This window comes from Lampetra fluviatilis, chromosome 29, assembly GCF_964198595.1.
Source record: "Lampetra fluviatilis chromosome 29, kcLamFluv1.1, whole genome shotgun sequence".
Taxonomy (NCBI): Eukaryota; Metazoa; Chordata; class Hyperoartia; order Petromyzontiformes; family Petromyzontidae; genus Lampetra; species Lampetra fluviatilis.
Window position 1 is genome coordinate 1,992,099 of NC_136303.1, and position 17,406 is coordinate 2,009,504.

General features: G+C 47.8%; 1 protein-coding gene across 1 annotated transcript in view; it reads left to right on the plus strand.

The window, feature by feature from the left end:
• Positions 1–641: 641 nt before the first annotated feature.
• Positions 642–17,406, plus strand: part of LOC144942884 (uncharacterized) — a 54,042-nt gene continuing 37,277 nt past the window's right edge. The window contains exons 1-3 of the mRNA XM_078869886.1: positions 642–1,680; positions 8,999–9,146; positions 10,205–10,305. Of these exons, the coding sequence (XP_078726012.1) occupies positions 642–1,680; positions 8,999–9,146; positions 10,205–10,305 (1,288 nt within the window). The remainder of the gene's footprint in view (positions 1,681–8,998; positions 9,147–10,204; positions 10,306–17,406) is intronic.

Genomic DNA, 17,406 nt, shown 5'->3' on the forward strand with positions numbered 1-17,406 from the left:
GGCATAAAAAAACAGCGGTGGTGTCAGAAAAATTATCATCATCATTAGTAGCTGCGGTAAAAAACGTAACAAGCATCACAAACAGCAGAGGAAGAATAATAATAATCATCATGAGCAGAAGCAATTCCTCCGTTTAATCACCATCATCGCATTGACAGTTTATGCACTAAAGGACCCACCAAAATTAACAATATAGCTCACAAAACAGCCAATGCAGAAGAGTCTGCATTGATGGTCGTTAATTGTGGCGTTGATTACGATAGTGAATGCCGCTGTGGTTATCAATCGTGATCTCATTTGCACGAATTCATTGTCACATATAGAAATTAACCAATCCACCAGTAGTGACACCAAACCTTGTCTTTTCGGTCACCAGCACCTGCCTACCGACGAGGTTACGAGGTCGTCACGGCCGATGTCCCTGAACGCTACCACACTTCGCCATCGCGTCCTTCCTTCTGCCAGACTCGGCAACTGTTGTACAGTCCACACTCAACCTCCAAGGACCGCTCTCATATACTCATCGTTTACCACCACCGCCACCACCATCTGACTTGAGACATTTCGCTTTTCAAACAGTCGACTCATCCTTCAAGGATAGCTCTTGTCATCTCAAGCATCATCAACACCGCCGCACGCAAATGCTCTTCCGTGACTCCAACGCGTCCACGTGCATCAGCACGGCGGAGATCCCTTACATCCCCTCGCCGCCGGGACTCGGGGACTCCCCTTGCTCCCCTCTCCCCGATTTCACGGCTCCCGTCTTCTCCGTCCTCCTGCTCGTCGTGGGAGGCCTAGGTCTACTCGCGAACCTGGTCGAGGTGACTCTAATGGCTTTGCAATATCAACATCAGCATCAGAAGAACAAGAAGCACATGCCCATGGCCTCGTCGCGCTCCCAAGCGTGCGTCTTCATGCTCAACCTGAGCGCCGCGGATTTCCTCGCGTCGATCTGCGCGACCCCGTGGGCCCTCTACGTGATCCACGGCTACGACTGGCGGCTGGGCGAGCTGGCATGCGGCCTGTCCCTGTCCCTGTTCAGCGCCAGCGTGTACGGCTCCACGCTCTTCGTGCTTCTCATCTGCGTGGAGCGCTACCTGGCCACCGCGCACCCTCTGGACTTCACGTCCCTACGCTCGCGGCGAACATCCCTCGTGAGCTCGTTCCTCGGCTGGGTGCTCGTGTCGCTCCTCGTGGCCCATAACTTTTCCAACATCGTCCACCGCGGGCCCGACCCGGGCCGAGAAGGCGCCTCCTACTGCGGCCTCTCGTTGACCACGGACTTCTCGACGGCGAGGTCCTCCGTGGCGTTCTTCCTCTCGTTCGGCGCGACCACGGTGGCGCCGTTGGCCGTCATCATCCCGTGCTACGCGCGCGTGGTCGGCGTGGTGCTGCGCTCCGAACGCATGCGGCGCGACCGACGCGGCCGCGCGCGTGCCCTGCGCTTGGTGACCGCCGTGGTCACCACGTTCCTGCTCACGTTCGTGCCCTTGCAGATGTTCATGCTGGGCATGTACGTGGTCGCCTGGACGCGGCTGTCGTGCGCCGACCCGTGCCAAGCCGCGCGCGCCGTCAACGCCATCAACGAGACCGTGATGGTGCTGTCGGTGATGAACGCGTGCACGGACCCGTTTGTCTACTTCATGAATGAGACGGATCTTGCGGTCGTCTGGCTTCGAGGTGGTCGTGGCCCCAGGTTTCGTCGCCGCAGTGTTCTGTTAAGAAGGTTTCGGCTGTCCAGAGGTCTCGTCTGGGATAAGAGGGTAGCGGAGATGGTCGGGGGTGCAGGAGTGGTGGCGATTTCTTACGCTCGACGTGGTGGTGGTGATGGTGGTGTTGATGATAGCTGTGCATCTCACGTGATGGAAAGACCCTGGAATTAGCTGCGCCTTTACTTGTCAATAATATTGATAATCTTCTTGGTTCTTTCGGTAAAGTCACGTAGAAGGGAAATAATAAAATAATAAAAATAAAACATAATAAAATAATTCTCACGACGTTTCGGCCACAACGCAAGCAGCCTTGGCAGCCTCTGCCAAGCTTGGTGGTGTTCATTCAGACGCTGTCTTTCCGACAGACCTGTTCTTCACCTGAGGACGGCTGCTTGCGTTGTGGCCGAAACGTCGTGAGAATTGTATTTTATTATGTTTTATTTTGATTATTTTATTATTTCCCTTCTACATGACTTTACCGAAAGAACCAAGAAGATGAATCATTGCAGTCACGAAAGCTTTAAATCGAAATCTAATAGGTTTAGATTTGGTGTTTGCGCATCTTAACACCCGTTTTATTACCAGAAAGGATAAACCATATTCTTATTTTTGCATGCTTTGTTACTGGCAAAAAATGTCCCAGAATATACAGAGTTGTGCTGTATACAAATGTAGGGTCGTGTGCTCTGTTTATGTGCTTGAATTATTTGGGTCGGATCTGCCGAAAGCAACGTCCTTTCCTGCATCTGCAAACCTTGGTCCGCGCCTGTTAGCACACGCGTCTGCACTGCCTCGCTTGTACTGCCTCGCTTGTACTGCCTCATGTGTACTGCCTTGATCACCGTTCTTTAGCACAGCAAGTCATTGATGATGCACATCCAACGTAAACGCATTGCCCCGATCATTGTTTTTTTTTAAATCGTTAGATGCAGCCTTCCAGGATATACACGCGTTGTCATGATACGTTACGATATCAAATTCCACGATAAGGCCATCATCGCGATACCAGTGTCCCGTAGCTTTGTCGCCGTATCTAGATTGTTATTGTATTGGTTGTGTGCCGTTTCTGTAGAATAATTACAGTCGGAATAAAAAAAAATTTGCTCGTAAATTGAATTTAAACTGTAGTTCACTCAACATAAGCCCGCAATAGGAATTATTATAAACATTGCATCTTTACAATCTGCAGAATGCCTGTAACGCACATGCTGTCAGATAAACAGTAATTGTGTCCTAATTAAAAGTTCGACAAAGATTATACTCTTGCCCTGGAAAAAGAAAGTGAGGTAAAGCACTCATTGAATGAGTATTATAGCAGTTATTTGTTTACACACGTAACTTAATGTCAAATTATGTAAATCGCGGAGAGAAAAAATCCATCTTCATAGTAGAAAACCATACGTTTCAAACAACACGTGGTCACTCAGCCATTATGCATTATGGACGAAGTGTTGATTTTGACTTAAAACTTTCGTGACTGCAGGAATTAATAGAGGTAGAAAATATAAATAAATGTAAAATAAAAGCAATAAACCCACGACGTTTCGATCGCAACCAACAAGACGAACTGTTGATGTTTATTTTTTTCACAATGCACAACGGCTGAGTGCTTTTTGCGCGTTTCAATTACCCTGCTTGTTAGTTCACAAATGTTTAGTCAGAACAACAACAAAAAACGCACACACTTAAAAATAACTAAACGAACCATAATCACAAAACAACGACGTCCCCCCCCCAAATAAATCACATCCAGTATCGCCCTATCATGCGGTGTATCATGATATCGCCATCTCGCGGTGACCCCTTGCGATGTGAGTCGACCCTGTGCTGGACTCAAGCGGAATCCAAACATTGCGCTAACCACCGCGCCACCGCTCCTATACATACAAAAACAAAGATCCCCCTATAGCCTTTAACATACTGTTGGGGCAAGTGCTGTTAGCGAGCAGCACCTATGAAGGGCGGCACGGCACACGAGGAGGTGGGTGGCCAACACCACGCCCGACCGCCTTTGTCTCCCGATTGGCGATGTTTACACACCGCACCAGGTACTCATTTTGAGGCTGAGTCGACTTAGGGGAGGTCAATGGCCGGTTCAGATAATCGTCACTGATGTTGGCCGTGAACGGGAATTCAACTCGGGTCGCTGGGTTCGTAGCGCAGCGCACTAACCACTACACTACCGCTCCCCACACACACACATACGCTGTCACATACAATAATGTAGAACCCCTCTCAATTCCCTGCTGGATGAATGCATCCCAACGCCGTGTCTGTGACGAGGGTTGTTGTTGTTGTTTTTACTCACCGTACTTTGAGTATGATTACAAAGTGGAGCAGAGTGAGTTGAAGAATCGGACAGAGAAGTGTTGTGATCTGCAGTGTGCGGTGCAGAGACACCGATCCAGAGAGTCTCGCTTGTGACGAATCAATGCTGCTGGAATGACGCACTCCCTAGACAGCCGTGAGGACCGACGGCTTGTGTAAGAAATACTCTTTAATGTGGAGAGACATCTCAAGGAGACGTACTAGTATTAGACTAGTAGTATCCACTGCTTGTCTATCAAATATGGGCTTGATAGACAAGGATGGGAGGGACGGTGGTGCTTAGAACCGGTGCACAAGGTGACCATGGCCTGGAATCGTAATCAAGGCACTGGGGTTTAGAGTGTAGTGGGCTAACCACTGCACCACCGCTCCATATACGCACCCCATGAACTACAGTCTACACATACGGTGGATGTATAAACGAGGGTGCCATTAGTTTCCATCATCACAAAACCACGCCGAGTGCGCAATTTAAATAAAATGGGAGGATGAGAGTAAAATTACATTAATACAAAAATAAATAAAGATTTTATCATTTCATGGAAATTTCCCACCACTGGCTCGTTTAAGTAGACATTTTATTTATTTTTTAAAATTATAAATAGAAGAAAAATTGTACGAGATTATTTTTTAGCAACGGTCTGTTCCATTAGTGGAATGAATGTGGCATCTTTAATCTGTCGTAAACCACCCCGAGCACCCTGTACTTAGTACGGTGTGGAAATAATAAACGTCAGCACTGGGAAGACAAAGGCGGCCAGGCGTGGTGGCGTTTTCCCTGGGCTCGACGAGATAATCTTTAGTTTTCGCCAGCGTGGATGTATTATCCAGAGAGAGCGGAGGCGCAGTGATGTAGACAGCGCGCTACAATCCTGGAAACATGAGTTCGAATCGGGACCACGGCTAACCTCACTGGGAGTTGTAAGGGGGGCGGGGGGGGTGCTTATACATCTGAACCGGTCCACCCTGCCCACCCCTCTCCCCCACGCGCAATGGTGAAGTATGGTCAAACAACCCCCAATTCGCCGAGAAGGGGGTCGGGCAGGCCTTCATCCAGCAGCGGGTTTGACATCAAAAACAAGAAAGATGAGACGTCCGTGTGGATTGTTTTCTGTAGTCGTCAGTCCACCCCCGACAACGAACGGCGCTGGCGCATTCCGACTGAATGAATACCCGAGCATGGCTGGGTGATGAAAGCGTGCGGAGGCCGTGTCCGTGGTAACGGAGCGAACCATGGCGATGAGGAGGATGAGGAGGGGGTTTGGGTAATGCGAGGACGAGTCGAGGGGGTCGGGGAGTGAAGAGTGGAGTGGATGGGGTCGTCGATTTAGAGAGCGCAATACAGGCCAGCAACAGTGCTGTGCGAGGTGTTTCTCGCACAGCACAAATACCCACACACACACACTAACTAACACACTAACTAACACACTAACTAACACACTAACTAACACACTAACTAACACACTAACACACTAACTAACACACTAACTAACTAACTAACACACTAACTAACACAATAACACACTAACTAACACTCTAACTAACACACTAACTCACACACACTAACTAACACACTAACTAACACACTAACACACTAACTACCACACTCACTAACTAACACACTAACTAACACACTAACAAACACACTAACAAACACACTAACTAACACACTAACTAACACACTAACTAACACACTCACTAACACACACACTAACTAACACACTAACAAACACACACACTAACTGCCACACACACTAACACACTAACAAACACACACACTAACTAACACACTAACTAACACACTAACACACTCACTAACACACACACTAACTAACACACTAACAAACACACACACACTAACTGCCACACACACTAACAAACACACACACTAACTAACACACTAACACACACACTAACTAACTAACACACACACTAACTAACTAACACACTAACACACTAACAAACACACACACTAACTAACACACTAACTACCACACTAACACACTAACTACCACACTCACTAACTAACACACACACACTAACTAACACACACTAACTAACACACTAACTGCCACACACACTAACACACTAACAAACACACACACACTAACTAACACACTAACTAACACACTAACTAACACACTAACACACTAACTAACACACTAACTACCACACTAACTAACACTCTAACTAACACTCTAACTAACACACTAACTACCACACTAACTAACACTCTAACTAACACACTAACTAACACACTAACTAACACACTAACACACTAACTACCACACTCACTAACTAACACACTAACTAACACACTAACTAACACACTCACTAACACACACACTAACTAACACACTAACAAACACACACACACTAACTGCCACACACACTAACACACTAACAAACACACACACTAACTAACACACACACACTAACTAACACACTAACTGCCACACACACTACCACACACACTAACACACTAACAAACACACACACTAACTAACACACACTAACTAACACTCTAACTAACACACTAACTACCACACTAACAAACACACACACACAAACACACACACTAACTACCGCACTAACTAACACACTAACTAACCCTCCTCCTGTAGCACGCGACCGTAATTCGTCCACCCGCGTTGCTGTGGGTTGAATGAAGTCGACCGGATCAGACTCCTAGAGACTACCGGAGTCACCGCCGATTCATCTCCTTCACAGGTGCCGACAGCCACCACCACTTGTTGTAGCTCGCAACTCTTTATCCTCCATGATACGGGGGGGGGGGGGGTAGATCGCGTAAATATATAAATGTGTCGTTAAACCCGCCACCACCCGACACAGCCAACTAGTAAGATTTGTCACGTAAACAGAACGTGGCCAATTCGTCACTAGTACAGCGCTAGTGTGTAGTGTAGTGCATAGTAGTGTAGTGTATAGTGTAGTGTATAGTGAAGTGTATAGTGAGGTGTATAGTAGTGTAGTGTATAGTGTAGTGTATAGTAGTGTATAGTGTAGTGTATAGTAGTGTAGTGTATAGTGTAGTGTATAGTGAAGTGTATAGTGAGGTGTATAGTAGTGTAGTGTATAGTGTAGTGTATAGTAGTGTATAGTGTAGTGTATAGTAGTGTAGTGTATAGTAGTGTATAGTGAAGTGTATAGTGTAGTGTATAGTGTAGTGTATATAGTAGTGTAGTGTATAGTGTATAGTGAAGTGTATAGTGAGGTGTATAGTAGTGTAGTGTATAGTGTAGTGTATAGTAGTGTATAGTGTAGTGTATAGTAGTGTAATGTATAGTAGTGTATAGTGAAGTGTATAGTGTAGTGTATAGTGTAGTGTATATAGTAGTGTAGTGTATAGTGTAGTGTATAGTGAAGTATATAGTGAGGTGTATAGTAGTGTAGTGTATAGTGTAGTATACTAGTACAGCACTAGTGTGTAGTGTAGTGTATAGTGTAGTGTATAGTGTAGTAATACTAGTACAGCAACACCGGTTGTGTGTTGGAGAGCCAAGCCACAACATTCACAATCTGTGAGTACGACGTTTCGCCAGTAATTACAACCAGCTTCATCAGGCGACAGCCAGACCTGTGGCGAAGTCCACCTGTTTCGTTCCTTCAACAGAAGCGTGGTGATGTGACGGGCAACACTTTGTGCGCTCTTCTTGCGCGAATTCACCGTCTGGCCGGAACAACTTTGGAATCGTTCCCCCCCCACCCCTCTCCTTTTGCCAAGTTCTCATGACCTTGCTCGAGTGTGGTGTAAACGTTTCGCACCCCCCCCCCCGCTCTCTGCGGCGCCTTCAGAAGTGCGTGCAGTTTGTAGTTTGCTGGCTGCTGGCACGACGCACAAGGACGGGCTCAGATTTCGTTCGCCCATTGACGTTAGCCCTGACCAGGAATCAAACTTATTTTTTAAAATTGTTATAAAATTAATTTTTTTTTAAATCCTTTATATTAAGTTCGCTTGCTTGCTTGCGTGCTTGCTTGCTTACGACCGTGCAAACCTTTCGGTCGTTTTTTAACCCACTTCCCGTGATCCAATCGAGCTGACATTTTGCACACAGACTCGTTGTGCGTGACAATTAATTTTCGTGAATTTTTTTTTCCCCAAATTTTACACTGTTTAGGGAAACAAAATTAAATATTTAATTACCAATTGCTTAATGGTGGCAGACAATCATCTGACCCATAGGTGGCAGCCATCTCAAGCCAGAGGACGAGTTATACTTGTTTATTTTCACCTACGTGACTTTACCGAAAGAACAAGAGAGTATAGTTTGTAACAGTACCCGTGTACGGGGTGGGAGAGGTCAACATCGCGCCCGGCTGCCTTTGTCTTCCCGGCAATGATGTTTATAGACTTAGGTGGCCAGATTGGTAGCGCAGTGGCTAGCGCATTTCCACCACCATCATCATACACTCGTACACAGACAAAGATCCCCCGTGTAGCCTTAACAGACTTTTGGGACAAGCATCTACGGAGGCCGGAGCGGTACACGAGAGGTTTCAGTTTTCAGTTTCATTTATTTGGTATAGCCCAAATAAATGAAATGTGGGTGGGTGGCCAGCACCACGCCCGACCGCCTTTGTCTCCCCCGGCAGCGACGTTTACAGACCGCGCCGGGTACTCATTTGAGGCCGAGTCGACCGAGGGGGAGGCCCCGGGTACCGGTCTACAGAATCGCCACTCGGTAAGCGCGGCGGTGCGCTAACCGCTGCGCCACCGCTCCCCGTAACGTCTCACTCCGGGGCTCGTGATGTGAATGCAACAAGTGAGACGGGGGCTCTGACAGTGCCGGTGAGAGACGCTCCTGCTGCTGCTCCTGCTGCTGCAGCTGCTGCTGCTGCAGCTGCTGCTGCTGCAGCTGCTGCTGCTGCTGCTCCTGCTGCTCCTGCTGCTCCTGCTGCTGCTCCTGCTGCTCCTGCTGCTCCTGCTGCTGCTGCAGCAGCTGTAGCTTGGGACTGCTGCTGCTGCTGCAGCTGCTCCTGCTGCTGTAGCTGCAGCTGTAGCTGGGGACTGCTGCAGCTGCTCCTGCTGCAGCTGTACCTGGGGATTGCTGCTGCTGTCGTGCTGCCCACGCGCTCCTCCTACTCGTGAGTGACTGTGAGCTCGTTCGAGTGAGCGTACGTGTGTGTGTACGTGTGAGTGTGTACGTGTGTGAGTACGCGTGAGTGTACGCGTGTGTACGTGTGTGTACAAGTGTGTGTGTACGAGTGTGAGTGTATGTGTGAGTGTACGTGTGAGTGTACATGTGTGTGTACGTGTGAGTACGAGTGAGTGTGAGTGTATGTGTGTGTGTACGTGTGTACGCGTGTGTGAGTGTGAGTGTACGAGTGTGTGTGTACGTGTGTGTACGTGTGAGCGTGGGGAGCGGTGGCAGAGCGATTAGCGCGCTGCGCTACGAACTTGGTGACCCGGGTTCGATTCCCGTTCACGGCCAACACCAGTGACGATTATCTGAACTGGCCCTGGGCCTCCCCTAGGTCGACTCAGCCTCAAATGAGTACTCGGTGCGGTGTGTAAACATCGGTACTAGGGAGACAAAGGCGGCCGGGCGTGGTGTTGGCCACCCACCCCCTCGTGTGCCGTGCCGGCCTTAATAGGTGCTCGCTAACAGCACTTGCCCCTACAGTCTGTTAAGGCTATACGGGGATCTTTGTCTTTATCTTTGTTACGGGTCAGTGTATGTGTGTACTCCGTGTGAGTGTGTGTACACGTGTGCCCCAACAGTCCGCTAAGGCTATACGGAGGATCTTTGTCTTGTTGTACGTGGGGAGACAAAGGCGGCCAGGCGTGGTGCTGACCACCCACCCACCTCGTGTTCCGTGCCGACCTTCATAGGAAGTGCTCGCTAACAGCACTTGCCGCCAAACAACCACGGACCCTTGACGTTTGAGTGTGTACACGCATGTTCACGCGTGCGTGAATGTATACGTGTTGTACGCGTGAGTCATAAGCCCTCGCCAATTGTGAAGGGGAGTGGGGGGGGGGAGATATAGAGCATTTGTAGTAGTGGCAGCAGCAGCAGCGTTGCTCCGAGCTAAAAACAACCTCCTCCTCCTCCGTCCACCCACACACCCACACCACCACCCCCTTCGGCATCTTCATCCCATCATCTCACCGCTTGCCTCCCCATCACAATCGCGCGCAGCCGGCCAGGAGGAGGAGGGGCACTCTCCATCTCTGGACCCCACCACAAGATGAAGAAGAATGCCTTCTGCGCCGGCCTCTTCTGCGTCCTGCGTTTACTCGGTGAGTGGTGAGCGCGTCTTCTGCCTGTCTTAAACACCCCCCCGCCGCCTGTTCGCAAACAGTCTGTTAGGCGATACGGGGGATCTTTGGCTTGCGAGCGTACGCGTTGTGTGAGCTCCGTTAGTTTTGAGTGGAGGAGGCGACAGGTTGCTGCTGTTGTTGTTGTTCTGGGTACAAGGGCACGATGGGGAGGCAGGGGCTGTGGTTAGAGGTGGGATGAGCGCGTCTCTGTGTTGTAGAGTTTCACAGTGGGCAGTGACGTGAACGTAATGAAAACGCGTTCTTTCGTAACACAAACAACAAACAAACAGATATTAGGAAATATACGTGGTACTGGGATGTGTCGGTGTGTATGTGTGTAATGATAATATATTCTCGCAAACGAGCACTTGCCCCAGCAGTGTGTGAATGGCTACACAACGGGTCTTTTGTGTTTCGTTGGGTCACATTGGTGAGCCTCCCTCCGGCAGGCGAGGCTGCGGCGGGTGCTGGGTCATGTAGCCCGCATGCCCGAGCCACCGCATGGCCAAGCAGCTTGCGTTTGGCCGGATAGAGGGGGCTACACGGGCTCAACAAGATACAGGATGTGGATCTGAGTTGACTTGCCGATGACTGGTACCTGGGGTGTCAACATTGCCGTCTGTGGAAGAGGCTCGTGAAGGACGTTTACTGGGCAGTTGTGAAAACAGTCGCCCTCCAGCAACAGCAGCAGAGGGTGGGGAAGCGACGCTCACAACGCCGAGCAGAATCATCGGACAGTTAATACGCAGCAAGTTGGCACAACGGGCAGCACAGATGGTGTATTCACCGGTAATCTCAGTAAGTTAACCCATAACACCTGGGCCTTTTTATATCCTGCCATTGAGTCTACCACACGTCACATTGCCTCAAAGTGTACCTAGCCTGGCACAACCGCTGTGGTGACTTCACCATTGAGTCGAGCATGGTGGTTGTTGTAGGGGTCAGAATGGTGATCAGCTGTTCATGCGGTCAGCAAGCTGTGATGGATAATCATCAGCCATGATCGGTCCACTGCTGGATGAAGGCCTCCAAAAGTCATTCACGATGCAGCACTCTATCTCGCCTTTGGCTGCTTTGTCACCATGAATCGTGTCCATTGGCTATCGTTCATCCTTATAAATCACTCGAGACAATATGCAACGTACATGCTCTGAAGGAGGTGTATTGCCCAAATCGTCAGCCTATTGTAATTATGTTCTGTCGAAAGGAATCATTAATGACAAATGTTTTGACTTGTAAATAGTGCACAAAATGTCGATAGCACCTTTCACATGCAATACAAATCTACGACTGCTAACTGAGTTGGTGCCTGATGGGAATTCTAACAAGTGTTCACAGCAACCAAAGGACTCACCAATCAACCAGTGTCTCACCATGCAGCCCGGGATGCTACCTGGACAGGGAAGGGGGGCATTTAATTTATTGCACCGAGGCCCATGCCAACCGCGTTGAGCCACTTGCACCCACCGCCCAAGCGATAGACCAAATCCCACCCAGCGATCCTCCATCCAACCCTGGGTCCCGTGACCCAAGCCAGTCTCCCATTGAGGGCCCCACTATCTATCCAGGATACATTACCCAAACCCTATCTCTCATCAAGGAATCCACTGCCCAACACAGGTTCCCACTAACCTACCGGGGGTCACATGAACCAAACGCACGGACCCACCGTAATCCTAAGGTGCCACTAACAAACTCAGAGTCTCACAAACCAACACAGGGTCCCAGACTAGGAACCCACGAACCAACCGTAGGTCCCACTCTCCCACCCAGGGCCACAACACACAGACAGAAGGCTCACCATCCATGCCTGCGTCCCACCGCCTATCCTCTGCGCGGATTAGGGAGCTGTTGCTACTGAGCTCTAATCCGCAGCAGGAGAAACGAGGACGCACAGCCGCAGCCACCCCACGTGAGCAGAGCGTGCATGCGGTGAACTCACTCCACGTGCAGAGGAGCCACACATACTCACCTGGTAGACACTACACATACTCACCTGGTAGACACTACACATACTCACCTGGTAGACACTACACATACTCACCTGGTAGGCACTACACATACTCATCTGGTAGGCACTACACATACTCACCTGGTAGACACTACACCAACTCACCTGGTAGACACTACACATACTCACCTGGTAGACATTACACATACTCACCTGGTAGACACTACACATACTCACCTGGTAGACACTACACATACTCACCTGGTAGACACTACACATACTCACCTGGTAGACACTATACGAACACAACTGATAGATTATACACACACAGTACACACCTGGCATACACGTACATATATGCATACGCAACATATTCGGAAAGATTCACAGACTCTGACTAAGAATGTTGTTAGCGAGCACCTATTTAGACCAACGTGGCACACCCCTGGGTGTAAACCATCGCCAACTGGAATGGTACACCCATATTTTGATGCAGGCTATGTGTATATGCTATGCATATAGCCTATCTATGTCTAGACTATGTATGTATGCTGTGTATGTATGCTATTTATATTTACTATTTAGGCTATGTATCTACTGTGTGCAGGCTATGTATAATATCCGGTGTTTGCTATGTACATGCTCTGTGTACGCCATCATATGTACTATACGTATGTGGTGCGGGATATGTAGATATTTAGGATGTGTATATGTTCTCTACAGGCTATTTTTAGGCATTTTTTTGTAACCACTGCATGTGTCAGTAGGCAATACGTGTGCAGACTATGAATGCATATATAGGCTATGTCTATTTACTTTGGGTGGCAGGGTGGTGAAGTGGTCATTCGTCGTCCCTCACAGCAAGAAGGCCCTGAGTTCAATTTCAAACTCCGGGCACTTTCTTGCGTAGAGTTTGCAGATTGTGTGAGTGGAGTTTGTATGATCTCCACCTGCTCTGCAGATTGTGAGTGAGTGGAGTTTGTGTGTTCTCCAGCTGCTCTGCAGATTGTGTGTGAGTGGAGTTTGTGTGTTCTCTACCTGCTCTACAGATTGTGAGTGAGTGGAGTTTGTGTGTTCTCTACCTGCTCTACAGATTGTGAGTGAGTGGAGTTTGTGTGTTCTCTACCTGCTCTACAGATTGTGAGTGAGTGGAGTTTGCAAGTTCTCTACCTGCTCTACAGATTGTGTGTGAGTGGAGTTTGCAAGTTCTCCAGCTGCTCTACAGATTGTGAGTGAGTGGAGTTTGTGTGTTCTCTACCTGCTCTACAGATTGTGAGTGAGTGGAGTTTGTGTGTTCTCTACCTGCTCTACAGATTGTGAGTGAGTGGAGTTTGCAAGTTCTCCACTTGCTCTACAGATTGTGTGTGAGTGGAGTTTGTGTGTTCTCTACCTGCTCTGCAGATTGTGTGTGAGTGGAGTTTGTGTGTTCTCTACCTGCTCTACAGATTGTGAGTGAGTGGAGTTTGCGAGTTCTACACCTGCTCTACAGATTGTGAGTGAGTGGAGTTTGTGTGTTCTCCAGCTGCTCTACAGATTGTGAGTGAGTGGAGTTTGTGTGTTCTCTACCTGCTCTGCAGATTGTGTGTGAGTGGAGTTTGCAAGTTCTCCACTTGCTCTACAGATTGTGTGTGAGTGGAGTTTGTGTGTTCTCTACCTGCTCTACAGATTGTGAGTGAGTGGAGTTTGCAAGTTCTCCACTTGCTCTACAGATTGTGTGTGAGTGGAGTTTGTGTGTTCTCTACCTGCTCTACAGATTGTGTGTGAGTGGAGTTTGTGTGTTCTCTACCTTCTCTACAGATTGTGAGTGAGTGGAGTTTGCAAGTTCTCCACTTGCTCTACAGATTGTGTGTGAGTGGAGTTTGTATGTTCTCCAGCTGCTCTACAGATTGTGAGTGAGTGGAGTTTGCGAGTTCTACACCTGCTCTACAGATTGTGTGTGAGTGGAGTTTGTGTGTTCTCTACCTGCTCTACAGATTGTGTGTGAGTGGAGTTTGTAAGTTCTCTACCTGCTCTACAGATTGTGTGTGAGTGGAGTTTGTAAGTTCTCCACTTGCTCTACAGATTGTGAGTGAGTGGAGTTTGTGTGTTCTCCACTTGCTCTACAGATTGTGTGTGAGTGGAGTTTGTATGTTCTCTACCTGCTCTACAGATTGTGTGTGAGTGGAGTTTGTGTGTTCTCCACTTGCTCTACAGATTGTGAGTGAGTGGAGTTTGTGTGTTCTCCACTTGCTCTACAGATTGTGAGTGAGTGGAGTTTGTGTGTTCTCTACCTGCTTTACAGATTGTGTGTGAGTGGAGTTTGTGTGTTCTCTACCTGCTCTACAGATTGTGAGTGAGTGGAGTTTGTGTGTTCTCCACCTGCTCTACAGATTGTGAGTGAGTGGAGTTTGTGTGTTCTCCAGCTGCTCTACAGATTGTGAGTGAGTGGAGTTTGTGTGTTCTCCACCTGCACTACAGATTGTGAGTGAGTGGAGTTTGTGTGTTCTCTACCTGCTCTACAGATTGTGAGTGAGTGGAGTTTGTGTGTTCTCCACCTGCACTACAGATTGTGAGTGAGTGGAGTTTGTGTGTTCTCTACCTGCTCTACAGATTGTGTGTGAGTGGAGTTTGTGTGTTCTCCAGCTGCTCTACAGATTGTGAGTGAGTGGAGTTTGTGTGTTCTCTACCTGCTCTACAGATTGTGTGTGAGTGGAGTTTGTGTGTTCTCCACCTGCACTACAGATTGTGAGTGAGTGGAGTTTGTGAGTTCTACACCTGCACTACAGATTGTGAGTGAGTGGAGTTTGTGTGTTCTCCACCTGCACTACAGATTGTGAGTGAGTGGAGTTTGTGTGTTCTCTACCTGCTCTACAGATTGTGTGTGAGTGGAGTTTGTGTGTTCTCCAGCTGCTCTACAGATTGTGTGTGAGTGGAGTTTGTGTGTTCTCTACCTGCTCTACAGATTGTGTGTGAGTGGAGTTTGTGAGTTCTACACCTGCTCTACAGATTGTGTGTGAGTGGAGTTTGTGTGTTCTCTACCTGCTCTACAGATTGTGTGTGAGTGGAGTTTGTGTGTTCTCTACCTGCTCTACAGATTGTGAGTGAGTGGAGTTTGTGTGTTCTCTACCTGCTCTGCAGATTGTGTGTGAGTGGAGTTTGTGTGTTCTCTACCTGTTCTACAGATTGTGTGTGAGTGGAGTTTGTATGTTCTCTACCTGCTCTACAGATTGTGTGTGAGTGGAGTTTGTGTGTTCTCCACTTGCTCTACAGATTGTGTGTGAGTGGAGTTTGTATGTTCTCTACCTGCTCTACAGATTGTGTGTGAGTGGAGTTTGTGTGTTCTCTACCTGCTCTACAGATTGTGTGTGAGTGGAGTTTGCGAGTTTTACACCTATTCTGCAGAGTGTGTGTGAGTGATTGTGTGTTTATTGTTGTTTATATGTTCTCTTGTTCCACAATTGTTTGTTTCCTCCGGGTTTTTCGGTTTCCTCTCATAGCGTGAAATCCCACAAAAATGTAAATTATATTTGCCAGTTTAACACGTCGGCTTTTGCGACCAATATCATCCATGATATAGGTTTTGTTTGGGTTAGATCGCGTAAATATATAAACTTGCCACCACCCAACAGCCAATTAATAAGGTTTGTCACGTAAACAGAACATGACAATTCGTCACTAGTGCAGCACTAGTGTATAGTAGTGTATAGTGTAGTGTATAATGTAGTGTGTAGTAGTGTATCGTGTAGTGTATAGTAGTGTATAGTAGTGTCGTGTATTGTGTAGTGTATTGTGTAGTGTATAGTAGTGTAGTATAGAGTGTAGTGTATTGTAGTGTATAGTGTAGTGTATGGTATAGTGTATAGTAGTGTAGTGTATAATAGTGTAGTGTATAGTGGTGTAGTTTACTAGTACAGCTAGTAACGAATCGTGTTAGAGAGCCAAGCCACAGAATGTACAATCTGAGTACGACGTTTCACCAGTAATTCCAACAAGCTTCATCAGGCGACAGCCAGATTTGTGGAGAAGTCCTCCTATTTCGTTCCTTAAATAGTGGCGTAGATTTGCCAACATCCCAATGCAAAACAAAAATACCGAAAAATGACCAAACTGGGAATACACAAAGCAGCATTGCCCCTTACCAGGCAACTTTGTAGCACACTCCTGAAAAACTCAGCGAGGCTTTCCTGGGTAAAAATACAGCATCATCATAACCATAACATATGGTTGTATGTACGAAATATATGCGTGCGAGCTGTGTATGTATATGTGCTACGTATGCTCTGTCTGTACACTTTGTATTGTACGTACCGTTCCGATGTACGTAGGTAGCGCATGAGTGTATTTGTATCCAGTGTAACCGAGACACCCTGGCACTTTGGCTGCCCATCACACTCACGGACATATCATTACGGTAATTAAAAGGCACTGTCGTACACGCGCGCATTATCATCGCTATTTGCATCGCCCACCCTATGGATATAATGATTATAGTGTGTTTATAAATAGACTTGTACTACTTTGGCATTCGCATTGGATGGCAGGGGTGGCGTGGTGGTAAGAGCTGTGCTTCGCTGCAAATAAATCCTGGGTGGATTCCCGACTCGGGCGATTGTCTGTGGGGTGTCTCGTTGAGTGTGAATATTACGCATGCATGTTATGCAACTAATACAGCCCTATAGAGTCTCAATACTTTTTTTTACACGATGATATTTGGCCAGTTCCTTTCAAAATAACGAATTTGCTTCTTGTGTGGAATTCAGAGAACTCCCCCAAAAAAACCAACCATCGCATGCAAAGGAAGCACAATCATCATCGTCAGCCATTGTCAATCCACTTCGAGGCGAATGCCTCTCCAATCCATCTCTCACGGTACTGCCACGACACAGTGCGTATCGTGCCTTCACACAAGCCACGATGAGGTGGACACACTCTAAGAGTCTTGGGCGTTTTTTCTTTTAGCTGCCAATCCGTAGTTAGTTTTGACCACCTGTTATCGTTTCTTCTGTCTTGCCCAAGCGTACTCCTCTTAAGTCGATACCTTCCTGCCTCTCAATGCGATTCGAAGCACAACTGACGGACTCACGCACCCACTTGCTGTGCTGCCGTCTCTCGTCCACCTCGCTTGCAGCAGCTCAGTGGGGTTGGGATGT